The following is a 12,560-nucleotide window of genomic DNA, read 5'->3' as shown; positions in this document are numbered from 1 at the left end:
GCTGCCTTAACCAGTGGGTTTACATCTGAGATTCCGCCCCCCCCCACCTTCCCCCTGCCAAAAAGAGAGACAGAAAGGGAAAGTTATATGCTTTACTACTTATGGACCTTCTCCCATTGCTCATTTCTGTGGCCAGATGATGGAAAAATTGACAGGATTTTTTCAGTCTAACCTAGAGGACCCATTCTCCACCAACAGCCCCCCTGACACCCCCCCCAGATGTGGCATCTGCCACTGACATGATAACTTACAGAAAGCGTTGCAAGCAGAACTCCCTGATGAGATTACTAATATATTGCTGTATTCCTGCATTGTGGTGCCTTTAATTGATATCCTGATGCAATTATACCACATCTGTTATTTGTGTTTTGTGATTGCATTTGCCTTTTGCTGCAGTGTGATTGGAAAGTAAATTCCAGCGAGGCCCCCGGAAGATCTATTGCTTTATTGTTGCCTACCCTGCCAGCCTGGTTATGGAGAAGCAGAGCCCTGAGGACTTGTCTGTCTATCCCATTACAGAGAAATTGTATCTGGGGAAACCAAAGAGCTAGAACTGGCTTTAAAGAAACCATAGCTATAGAGGGAGAATATCTTGTTTTCATTAAAAAAAAGTATCAGAAACCTCAAGGAATTGTACAGAATTGATATTTGAATGGGTTGAAGAACACTTTTTCTTCCAGAAGTAATTTTGGGCAAATACTGAATTCCTGATCCTAAGAATTATCGAATTCTACAATCACAGCAGTTTAATAATGGCTGTTTTATGCACTGTCATCAGAATCATTTTGCGTTCTCCATATTCAGGCAGAGAGAATATTAATTGGATGCATTATAAAATTTTCTTCACTCGAGAACTGTGAATAATCTGATTATAAATCTCTTCTGCAAATTGCTAACGGTATTTTTTTCCCCCCTCTTTCTTTACCCCACCCAAAAAAAATTAACTTGCAGGACACAGCTATCGTTCACCCTGTTCCAATCCGCATGACTCCAAGTAAAATTCACATGCAAGAGATGGAGCTGAAAAGAATTGGAAGTGGTAATGAAAAGGGCTGCTCCCATGTCTGTCTGTCTCATTCAGCATTTATTTCGGGGCTGACGATCAAGGTTTTGGATGTGTAGCTAGAATCTTCCTTAGTTCCAAAGAAAATGTATTTTTTACATATGTATGTATGTGTGTGTGTATATATATATATATATATATATATATATAAATTATTCACCTACTCTAGCTTCCTAAAGAACGTCTTTTCTGAATGATTTGTCAGTACCCCTTTTTGCAACACTTGATAAAATGGGATACCCTCTCTGCTCAGGGGTATGGAATAAGATTACTTGTTCAGCCTTAGATTCTTGATGGGATAGTTGGGCGCATTGCAGTAGTGTCTCTTCCCTGGAGGTGCAGTCCATTTCCCGATTTGAGAAGTGTGTGGATTGAATTCTGTTCTTTCCACAAAACTCTAGTATTTGTCTCCTTGGATATCATTTTGCCATTGTGAGCGGATTAGCTTTAACACACTCTCTGTGTTTTAGTTGTGGCTGGCAAAATTGGATAAACGCTCTTGCAGGTATTGGCTGACCAGAAGCAGGATTTTCTGGCCCTGCCACAAGTCATTGGGCTTCTGGCTGGGGGGGGTCGCCTCGCCCACGGCGGGTCCCGCCAGGTTTAGGGTTTGTAAATTGGGTGAATTATCCATTTTCCCGTTTCCCCTAGCTTAGACAGTAACGACGCAACCCAGACTTATGCTGAGCCATACAGACTAGAGAGCCCTCCTGCTCTCTGAACTCTGCTGCGTTATGTGACCTTGGCTGGGCCAGCAAGTAGGCTTCAGTGTTCCTGGACCCTTGAAGGGGATACTGTTAACCAGAGTTCCTCCCCACCCCCCAACCGCTATCCATAAGGTGAGGCTCCTGCTCGAAATTGCACATGTGCCATTTTCCCCTGGTTGAATAAAAGGCTAGCATGGTGCCTGAGGAATGATTGACTGACTTGATATTACATTTATTTCCTTTGAAATTGCTAAAGAAAGTTCAGCACCCCTCACCCACTTAACAAATCTGTACCACCCGCCCTCTCGGAATACATACTTAAATTCCTGCTGCTCATCACACCTGCTCCCTATTCCTCTTAACTTCCTAGCCTGGTTACTGCTGCAAGTTATGGCCTTTCCTCATCTACTGTTGTCATCTGGAAGCTGCCTGGCCTGGGTGTGATCCTCATTGTTTCTTGTTCTTGAGGATGTGTCTGGTGGGACCAGGGCTGCTGTTGGAGGCACTGGTCTGGAGGATGACTACAGGCTTGGGGAGGTTGAGGAGTAGGATCCTGAGAAGAGAGGCCTAAAGGTGAGGCACTGGGATTGACATGTAGTCAGCCCATGACCAAAATGCATTCATGGCAATCAACCTGCTGTCTGCAGGGACTCTGATTTTCTTCATTATAGATAGATGCAGAGTATCTATTTCTGACGTACACAGGATTTTAATGAGAGCTTTTGTGATAACGTCGTATCAGGAGAGTGGACAACTTCCACTTTTTGCATCCACTGTCTGCGTAAGGTGCCCACAGTTCGGCTGTGGCAGGTATGGAATAACATTTCCACTACTCATCTCCAACAGTATGCCATAACCCAGCCTCAGGAACCACTCGACTGTATCTGTCCCATTCCCTTTCCAGCCACGAGGTTGCCAGCTAAGTGTTGGCTAGCTTAGTGTTAGCCTACGTTTGCTTGGGACTGGATTGAATGTCTGAACCTCAGTTTACTCAAAACATTGCATCAGTCAGAGTGTCTTCAGTACATCATGTGTGTCCTGGATTTGAGCCCAGATCCCAGAGATGAATGAAACAGTTCACAGCTCCAGCGCTCCACCCAACCCCTGCTGTGTTATCTTTATTTTAGATTTTTAAAAAAAACACTGGGTGGTTCTGTATCCCTTAGGAGCACAAATATATTGTCCTTTTTGTTATGTTAGTTCAAATGACTCATAACAGGTTCTCAAACTGAAGGAGTATGCTGAGGCAAGAATATCAAATGAAATAGGTTTGCCAGTTTGTGGCAGTGAGTGCAACGAGTGAGAGATCACTATGTAAAGTGCAGTGTTTCAAATCAGAATTACTGATTATACCTGTGTGGACCTTTCTTAGTTTATGCCAGGAGCCGTTTTAAGGGGCGAATAGGAAACTTTTAAAAACACGTGAGTTTGCAGACTTCTTCATATTAATAACCGTTATACATTGAACCGCTGGTCTTGAAAATATCCCTTCAATATAGTACTGATGGATGAGGCGACCCAGTGCAAAGCTGGCTATGGGAAGTGCTTCGTGGTTTTACTTGTACTTGGCCCCTGCTGTTATTGATTGCCTTTTCCATTGTAGTTGTATTACTCTATTTTATGTTTGAGTTTGCAACTAGAAATCTAATTAGGCGGCCAATATTTTCTCTCCGCTACCGTTTGTTTTGACTTCTCCAAGATACGTGAACTGTTTGTAATGGCACTGCATTCTGCAATATCTGGGATGAATGGAATGCATACAAACTTCATCTAATGAAGTGGGTTAATGGATTGTTGCCTTTCTGCACATGCCCACCATTATCCCGCCTGAAAAATGATGGCTGCTCACTGGGTGCTCGTGCTACCGCTAAGCGTGCATCCAGGGATCTGTTGTGAAACCGACGGTAGCAATCAAGGAAATTGTGGCCTAATTATAGGAAGGATTTGTTCTCTTCATGTTTTGAATTATGGTTGATGAAACCCAAATGATTATTTATCGTTGCTTTACAGAACTAACACACCCAACCAGTCCTCTGCTTACAAACTCGCCTGAGCTTTCAGAAGAGGCTAAATTAGCCACCACTGTGAAATTTGTTGCAGGAAATACTGTAGGTAAGGGAAATATATGTTTTGTAGCGCTTATTTTTGTCCCATCCTGGAAGTGACAGTATGATTACTTTGTTATATATTTTCAGTTTTCCCATGAGAACTTTTTATTATAGATTTATTTTTTTCTTTAAATAAAAGCCATTTGTGGGCCTTTTTATTCTTTCATTCGCTGATGAGGGCAACATTTATTATCCATTTGTTGTTGACCGCTTCCATTGTACATTATCTCCGCCCCATGGTGTTTTAGTTCATAGCCCAGCTTTTAAATGCGATTGGACGTTATTTAGCTTTACTCGGCGAGCTTCTGTCAGTCCTCCACCAAGATTCTGGGTGGGTCACTTGACATTGTACGACAGTGGAGGTCTTCAGTGGGCAAAGCTGGTGGGCGGATTGTGAGGTGGTATCAGTAGCTGTGGAGAAACCCAAAGCCAGGATGCTTTTGCTGGCTTTGGATGGTATTGGGTAACAGCTGAGCCTGATGGGAAATGGGCAGTGTGCAAGGGCGAACTTTTATTTTGGTCAGCGAGGTGTCTGACACATGAAGAAACCTGTCGCCAGATGGTTCAGGCCAAGGCTGAAACATCATCCAAGTCTCTGCAGGCTGCTGCTGAAATTTAACGGCATAAAATCATGTAGCTCACCAGTAGAGAGCGCTGATAAATTCCCAGCTGCTTGACTATTGTCCTTTCATTGGAGCAATGTCAGGAAGATTCCCAGTCCTCCTAGTAACTGGTCTAGCCCCCCCCCCTCCCAGTCCAGCAATAAACTAGACTGATGTTGGATTATTCTAAGAGGTCTGGAACTGTTCCAGTCTAAGCAGCTTATGGCCCCCAACCAGGGTGGTCACTTTTGTCGCATTGAGTTCCGTTAACCCGTTGACCTTGACCAAATTACTTGCTTTTATTTTGTTCTCTCTCTTCCCTTCAGCTCCCATTATGTGCACAATTCTTACTATTCAAGTACCTTTGCTGGAATTTACTCTCAAAATATTTTAGATATTACCTTCGCTAGAATTTATGCATTATATTTAGGCGACTTTGAAAAATGTTTTTGATTCAACACTCATTCCTTTTCTCTCTCAGCTGATGGATACAGTAGTTCAGATTCGTTTGTTTCAGAGTCTGATCAGATCGGAAACAGCATAACTCGGCAACGGTAAGTGGAGGCTTCTCTGGGGAGTTTCTAGGCTTGTGGTTTTATAGAATTAAATTACCGTGTGGAGGGAAGTATATTATGATTAATATGTTCTCTGGAGAGTTTTTTAAAAAAAAAACATAATCGACTTAATTCAGTGGAGAAAGCACCTGATCGCAAGGGTGAAAGCATACATCACTCTCTCAGGCATGTTTGTGCTCTTCACAGTTCGCATTCAGGCACTTCCCCAGACAATACCCTCAAGACTGCTGCACCTCCTCCACCTCCACCAAGACCCCAGCCTTCACATTCGAGATCGTCGTCCCTAGATATGAACAGAACCTTTACTGCCAGCAACACAGGTGGGGGAACCCTTATAGTAAAGATTTTCTTCTTGTCAAATCATGCGGAATATTTAAAGTGCTGTTCGGGGAGATGGGTCGTCAGCGCAGAGATTACGGTTTAAACTTTGGTTGTGGTGTGCAGAAGGAATCAGCTGCTGCTGTGAAGATAAGTCAGTTTGTTCTGTTTGTAAGGCGAGTGTGATGTGCTTTTGAGAATATCTCATGATTTGCTTTGTGCTTTTTTTTTTCCATAACCACTGCTCTGAAGGGCAACCACAAGCTGGAGTTGTCACCTGTCCCCCTGCAGTGCCTCCAAGACCCCAGCCTACGCAGGTACATGAATTAGCTCAATGCATGCGGCTGAGCTTTGAAGATATAATGTTGGGTGTGTGGTGCACGCTGAACTTGCCTGAGACTCCTGCTAGCCTGCGCCAGAATGTGAAAATGAAGTAGAATGATTGGGAGTTGGGGTGAATAATCAGGACTTGAGGAAAGCACCAGATTTATGTTCCTCCTGTTAGTCCTTCTCGGTTTAATGTCATTAAATTATGTGCATTTGGCACAGCATTTTTAATAAAATACAATCGTCCAAGTTTTTAATTTTTTAGTACAAATCACTGTGATATCATGATGCTTTATTTAAAGGTACAGAAACTGCGTTGTAAGTTTCAGAATTTTTTTAATTGGTGTTTAAGTATTTTCAGCAAATGGTGGCAATTTTAAGACAATTGTGAGTGCCTTATTAGCGGTCTTAAATTCAAATTGGTGTGCAATGTCCCTGCCATTCATTGCAACATAAAAGCTGAAATGCATCTCTCCTGTTGTGCTGCCTTTCATCTAGGTCACTGTGCCTCCCCTACACCGCTCGGCAGAGGCTGATGGCCATGCAGCACGCACCAGCACCTCTCCTCACCAGATGCCAGAGCAGCCCAACTTTGCTGATTTCCGGCAATTTGAAGCATTTGTGTCGAAGAGCACAGAGCAGCAAATGGATGACTCGGCCAAGCATGCAGAAACCATTCCAGTGAGCATTGTTTGAGCTTTGTCACAGCAATTAGGGCTGAAATGTCATTGGTCTACATATTTGTGACTAGTATTCCTTTTAAATGTACCTCTTTAGGCTGAAAAACCTCCAGATTCAGCAGGGACCCTACGAACAGCAAAACTAGATGGTTCTAGTGATGAAAAGCCAACTGGAAACACGGTATGTAGAGTCCTTAATTAAGCTTATTTATAATAAGTGATTGAGCCACCTCAGGATGCCCTTGCAACCCTAGTTCGAGGTTACAGAAGGACTTTTACACATGGAAGAAGGTGGATGGCTGCCATTCTTGGCTGTGGGGTCTGTAATAGTTTGAGACCGTGCCCAATTAATTTCTTTTTCCAGGGGAGAGAAAACCATGTTCAGTATCAAATTCTTCATCAGAAATCCTCAATCACCAATTGCTCTGTTCTTTTTTAAGAAAATAAAACAGTTCCCTTCCAGAAGGGAATACCCTGAAAACTGTATGTCTGCACCTAGGCACCTGAACCTATTGCAAGAGACATCTGTAACCTGAACCTGCATTAGGATTCAACCAAACCTTGTGACTTTGTCCTTCCAGTCTCTGGATTACCTTCAGAACTGAGCACGGCAACGAGCTCGGTCACACGTTCGCTTTTCCCTTTTGAGTGCCCAAAAGTTCCCCCCACTTCTGTTTGCGTTTGAAAAGGCCCAACTGTCCCATTCCTCATTATTTTGCTGTAAGCACAATTTTATTAGGTTAGATTTTCACGTTGAAGATTTTCCATCTTTCCTGAGTCTTAACAACAATTTGCATCTATACAGCATCTTTAATGTTATAAAGTGTAAAGGCTCTTCAGAGAAGCTGAATCAGCCCAATATTTGACACCGGGACATATTAGGGCAGGTGACCAGAAGTTTGGTCAGAGATGTTGGTTTTGGGGCTCCTCTTAAAGGAGGACACAGTGGCAAAGAGGTTTAGGCAGTGAATGCAGGAGCTTGGGTAACTGAAGCCAATGGTTGAGCCATCAAGATCAGGAGTGCCCAAGAGGCCAGAGTTGGAGGAGGTTACAGGGAGAAGTGAAGCAAGGTTCAAGAACAAGAATGAGAATTTTTAAATTGAGGTCTTATTAGGCTAAGAGCAAGTGGAGGTCAGTGAGCATAAGGAGTGCTGGGTGAATGGGCGCGAGTTGGAGTACGGGCAGCAGAGATTTAGATATCAGAGGAAAAGTCTGATTTCACCAATTACTTCAGTAAAGCATTTGCAATGTTCATCAAAAGAGAGCTGTGCCCCTGCAATACTGCACGTTTACAGAGATACCACAGAACCTTGCAGTGCAGAGGTGGGGAGAAGTGGGTTGGAAATCTGATCCAAGAGACACCTACAAATCATTATTGAGTTGAAATGGAACTTGATATTTAACATAATTCTGGAATTGTATCAATCTTACCGTTTTTTTCTTAAATTACAGGTTAAAAGTGCATCATCTCTTGTCCCCCCTCCAAAGCCCGTCCGCAGGAGACTGAAGTCTGATGACGAGCTTCGTGCTGAACCTGATGAACTTGCCCAAAAAACTAGTATAATTAATACTGTGCTGGTTGCACAGTCATCAATTCCAAGGTAGGTATGATTCTATTTAATTCTTGTACCCATCCAGATTGTGATTATTTTTTTCCCTGTGATCAATCGGTGTAACATGTTAGATCTAGATGTATGTCAGAGCAATTGACATTTAAGTTATCCACATTGAGATTATCTAACAATATTTAGTTTGGCCATTTGGTATTACCTCTGTTGTGCACCCCTCCCCAATTAAGGAGGCAGTCTCCTGCTGGAATATAATTTGACTACCGGATGAACAAAAGCACGCTGGGACAGCTTGCTGTAAATTTTCCCTCCCATCCCCTACCCTCCATGCCCCCACCTCGCCGAAGGGAAAGTGGCTGTACTCTGGTTGGCACTTCTCCACAATAGTTCAGCAGATAGTTTCCCTGCAACTGTAATGTCTGTAAAGAGGGGCTGGAAACTGTAGCTGGTCAATAACATTGTCCATTCATCTGACACTTGGGTTTCAATCAAAATCAGTGAGCTGAAGGTCATCTCTCCCCATCACCACCTCAACCCCTTCCATTGGCTGGAAAGATTCTACTTAAATCATCTCAAACTGATTCCTGTTTGGGGATAAGCCTTAATTGTATACAGTGGTCAATACAAAGTGTTGAACTTCAAAGGGATTTGGGTGTCCTTGTTCATGAGTCACTGAAAGCTAATGCGCAGGTACATCAAGTAATTAAGAAGGCAAATTGTATGCCGGCTTTTATTACAAGAAGATTTAAGTAAGAATATCTTGCTGCAGAGGCTTGGTGAGACCACACCTGGAGTATTGTGTGCAGTTTTTGTCTCCTTGCCTAAGGAAAGATATACTTGCCATAAAGGTAGTGCAATGAAAGTTTACCAATTCCTGGGATGGAGGGATTGTCCTATGAGGAAAGATGAATTGACTGGGCCTTTGTCTCTGGAGTTTAGCAGAATGAGAGGTGATCTCATTCAGGTAAACAAAATTTCCACAGGGCTCGACAGAGTAGATGCAGGAAAGATGTTTCTCCTGGCTGGAGGGGATTTAGAACCAGGGGTCACAGTCTCAGAATAAGGGGCAGGCCATTTACGACTTGAGTTGAGGAGAATTTCTTCACTCGGACGGTGTTGAATCTTTAGAATTCTCTGCCCCAGAGAGCTTTGGAGACTTAGTCATTGAGTATGTTCAAAACTGAGATTGATAGATTTCTAGATATGGAAAACATTAAGGGATACAGGGATAGTGCAGAAAAATGGTGTTAGAAGATCAGCCATAATCTCATTGAATAGTGGAGTGGGCTCAAAGGGCTGAATGGCCTACTCCTCCTCCTATTTCTCATGTTGTTCTTAGTTGCATTTCACGGAAGCCGGGACCAAGGATGGTTCAAAGGAAAATGGGAAGTGTTGCATCCGTGAGTTAGTGACTTAACTCCAGTCACCTGATGATGGAACTCGACGATGTTGGGACAGAACAGGATCTTTACTTTGCAACCAAACCCATTTTATATTGCTAGATCCTGGGAGTGCCACTAATAAGGGCTTTGTGGAAGATGTTGATCATGACCTTGTTGACAATTTTCCCCCCACTTGCCTTTACTTGCACCAGGAGAATTAGACCTAATTTAAATGGTTTCTAGTTGCAGGACCCTAGGCTGGGTGGGGAGGTGCACTCTGTAAAGTGGAACCAGATTTACTGAATTCTGTTGCACAAAGCGCTACTACATGTTGCCAGTCTGTGTGGCAGTTACCATCCTCCCTCCCTCACTCTGTGGGGAACAGAAACGAGCTGTGACAATGCTGGGGGTATGAGTGGGGGAAAATTATTAATGCACCTTCTTTAATTATAGGTCATTTGGCAAAGATAAAAAGTCTATTCAGGCTTCGATCAGAAGAAATAAGGAAACTAACACGGTGTTAGCCAGACTCAACAGTGAATTACAACAGCAGCTGAAGGTAGGGAGAGATTGGACACTGAGTCTACTTACAGTGCAATAAAGCCAACCACAACTGTAAAATATCGATCCTTCTGACACTTAGGCTAAGCTAAATTTGCTGTTCAGTCTTTCAATGTCTTCCTTCAAATTACCTCAAATGAAGAGGTGACACTGAAGACCATTAGGATGTGCTTTAAATGGAGAGCACATCAGATCAATTGGATAGATTCTAAAGGATTCAATAATCCAAGTGTTTTTTTTTTAAAAAAAAGACATAGAAGTGCCCCTCAATTAGTTTAATTAACCTTCTTATGGCTCCCAATTAAAAGTTCTTCAATATTCCTTTCTACAAATAACTTGGGCAAGGGAGGAATCCCTGAGTGAGTTTGTTTATTTCATACCTAGCATGAAAAAGACTTTCAGTGTAATTTTATTAGATGGTGGAAAAGTTCATAGGCAATATATTTGTGCTATTTTGTAAGACATGTACGGTAAATCTTGCTGAGAAGATATGACACTTGCATGTACCCTACAACATTGAGACTTTTGATTTAACACTCCCCTTCATGTTACATGAATACACCTAGAATGTCACCTAGAATGTGCGAACAGTGTAAGGCCAAAATAAAATCTTCAGGGTTTGGACATGAAGCTCTACAGGTAGGCTCAGCCTGACTTTGTCCAACATGTCTTCACATACAGAATAAACGTAGCACTTAATGCTTTATGAGGCTGATTTTAAAACTGCGCATCAGCCTTGGCTGGATAGAGACTGAATGGAGTCAGTTTTGAGAATTGAGAGAAAATGGGGGAAATATTATTTTTCAGCTTTTGCTGTCAATTTACCTATGTGAAAGAAATGTTCAGATCTGATTGGCGGGATTATACATACTAATTTTGCCCATATTTGCTAGCACACAACTGCAGAGAGCCAAACTGCAGTTACCAGCAAAACTGCCTATGGAGAGAGACATGAAGTATTTTCTAAGCACTTAAGTATGATTACAATCAGAAAATATAAAGAACTCTCATTATCTGTGCAATGTTTTAGATCATTGTTTTTGGTAAACTCTGCTTTCAAACTCTCAAAACATCCAACTTCTATGAAATTATTTGAAGACTTTTCGATCAAGCCCAGACCTAGGGTTGACAGCTGCAAAATCTCTATTCCAAAGTGTGCATCTGACTAATCTCATATAGATACTGTGGCTACAAGAGCGAGTCAGAGGCTAGGGATCCTGCAGTGATTAACTCACCTCCTGACTCTCCAAAGCCTGTCCACCATCTACAAGGCGCAACTCAGGAGTGTGAAGGCATACTCGCATGGGTTAGTGCAGCTCCACAACACTCAAGAAGCTCAACACCATGCAGGACAAAGCAGCCCGCTTGATTGGCACCCCATCCACAAACATTCACTCCCTCCACCACCGACGCACAGTGGCAGCAGTGTGTACCATCTACAAGATGCACTGCAGGAACTCACCAAGGCTCCTTCAACAGCACCTACCAAACCCACAACCACTACCATCTAGAAGGACAAGGGCAGCAGATGCGTGGAACACCACCACCTGGAAGTTCCCCTCCAAGCTGCTCACCATCCTGACTTGGAAATATATCGCTGTTCCTTCACTGTCGCTGGATCAAAATCCTGGAACTCCCCTAACAGCACTGTGGGTGTACCTACACCACATGGACAGCAGTGGTTCAAGAAGGCAGCTCAGCACCACCTTCTCAAGGGAAATTAGGGATGTGCAATAAATGCTGGCCTAGCCAGCGATGCCCATATCCCACGGATGAGTAAAAAAACAACCTCAGCCTGACTTTGTCCATTATGCCTTCACATACAGAATAAATATAACACTTAATGCTTTATGGCCTGATTTTAAAACTGAGCATCAGCCTTGGCTCAGTGGGTCTCACCTCTGACTCACAAGCTCATGGGTTCGAGTACGTATATAATCTGGACTGACACTTCAGTGCAGTACTAAGGGAGAAATAGCCAGTTTCTCACTTTGCCTGGGATGTCTGTGAGAACTGAGGGTAAATCGGGGGAGCGGAGTGTGAGAATTAGCTGGTGCTGCTCCTGGGGAGATGTGCAAGGACAAGTGGGAGTGCATGCTCCAAGAAAAGTGAAGTGAAGTGTAAAGAATTAATCAAGGCCTTTCTTTTTTCTCTCTCTCTCTCCCTCTCTCCATCCCGGGCAATCATCGTAGGATGTGCTTGAGGAAAGAATCTCTCTCGAGGTCCAACTGGAGCAGCTTCGACCATTTTCGCACTTGTAACAGAGCCTCCTGACGCTTGGATGAGACTAAAAACCGTGTTTGGTCTGAGTGTGTCACCAGACCCTCCACCCTGCAGACAGCTTACCTGTGTTCAGCTTCGCCGGTCTACAATGCAGCGGTAGTTTACATGGTTAATTTTATCAAACTGCACACTTGACATGTGGCTGCAGTGTGTTTAAGAGGAGGTGTTGTGTGTGGTGGGGGGGTGGGGGGGTGGGTGGAAATAAGAGGAAGTTGTAAAGCTATTGGGCATTCAGGCCCTGGGTGGGGAGGGATTTACAACAGTGTTGATTCTACAGAAGAGTGAATAATTTCAGAACCCCTCCCAGATCAGTCCAAACGTTACAGACAGCAGAGCTGGCTTACCAGCAGGACAGAGATCCTGAATGAGATGCCTGTTGAATCCTC

At 43.3% G+C, this 12,560-nt stretch overlaps 1 protein-coding gene across 6 annotated transcripts in view; it reads left to right on the top strand.

Annotated features, from left to right (window-relative positions):
• reps1 (RALBP1 associated Eps domain containing 1) overlaps positions 1–12,349 on the top strand; it is a 59,537-nt gene extending 47,188 nt beyond the window's left edge. For all 6 annotated transcript variants that reach the window (XM_041173242.1, XM_041173234.1, XM_041173251.1 and 3 more), the window contains 10 exons: positions 952–1,039; positions 3,781–3,882; positions 4,962–5,034; positions 5,242–5,375; positions 5,626–5,690; positions 6,199–6,381; positions 6,478–6,561; positions 7,833–7,981; positions 9,784–9,889; positions 12,084–12,349. In XM_041173242.1, the coding sequence (XP_041029176.1) occupies positions 952–1,039; positions 3,781–3,882; positions 4,962–5,034; positions 5,242–5,375; positions 5,626–5,690; positions 6,199–6,381; positions 6,478–6,561; positions 7,833–7,981; positions 9,784–9,889; positions 12,084–12,152 (1,053 nt within the window). In that variant the 3' untranslated portion in view covers positions 12,153–12,349. The remainder of the gene's footprint in view (positions 1–951; positions 1,040–3,780; positions 3,883–4,961; positions 5,035–5,241; positions 5,376–5,625; positions 5,691–6,198; positions 6,382–6,477; positions 6,562–7,832; positions 7,982–9,783; positions 9,890–12,083) is intronic.
• Positions 12,350–12,560: the final 211 nt, after the last annotated feature.

The sequence above is a fragment of the Carcharodon carcharias genome, chromosome 2 (assembly GCF_017639515.1).
Source record: "Carcharodon carcharias isolate sCarCar2 chromosome 2, sCarCar2.pri, whole genome shotgun sequence".
In the NCBI taxonomy this organism is placed as follows: Eukaryota; Metazoa; Chordata; class Chondrichthyes; order Lamniformes; family Lamnidae; genus Carcharodon; species Carcharodon carcharias.
This window is presented reverse-complemented; position numbering and strand designations above follow the sequence as displayed.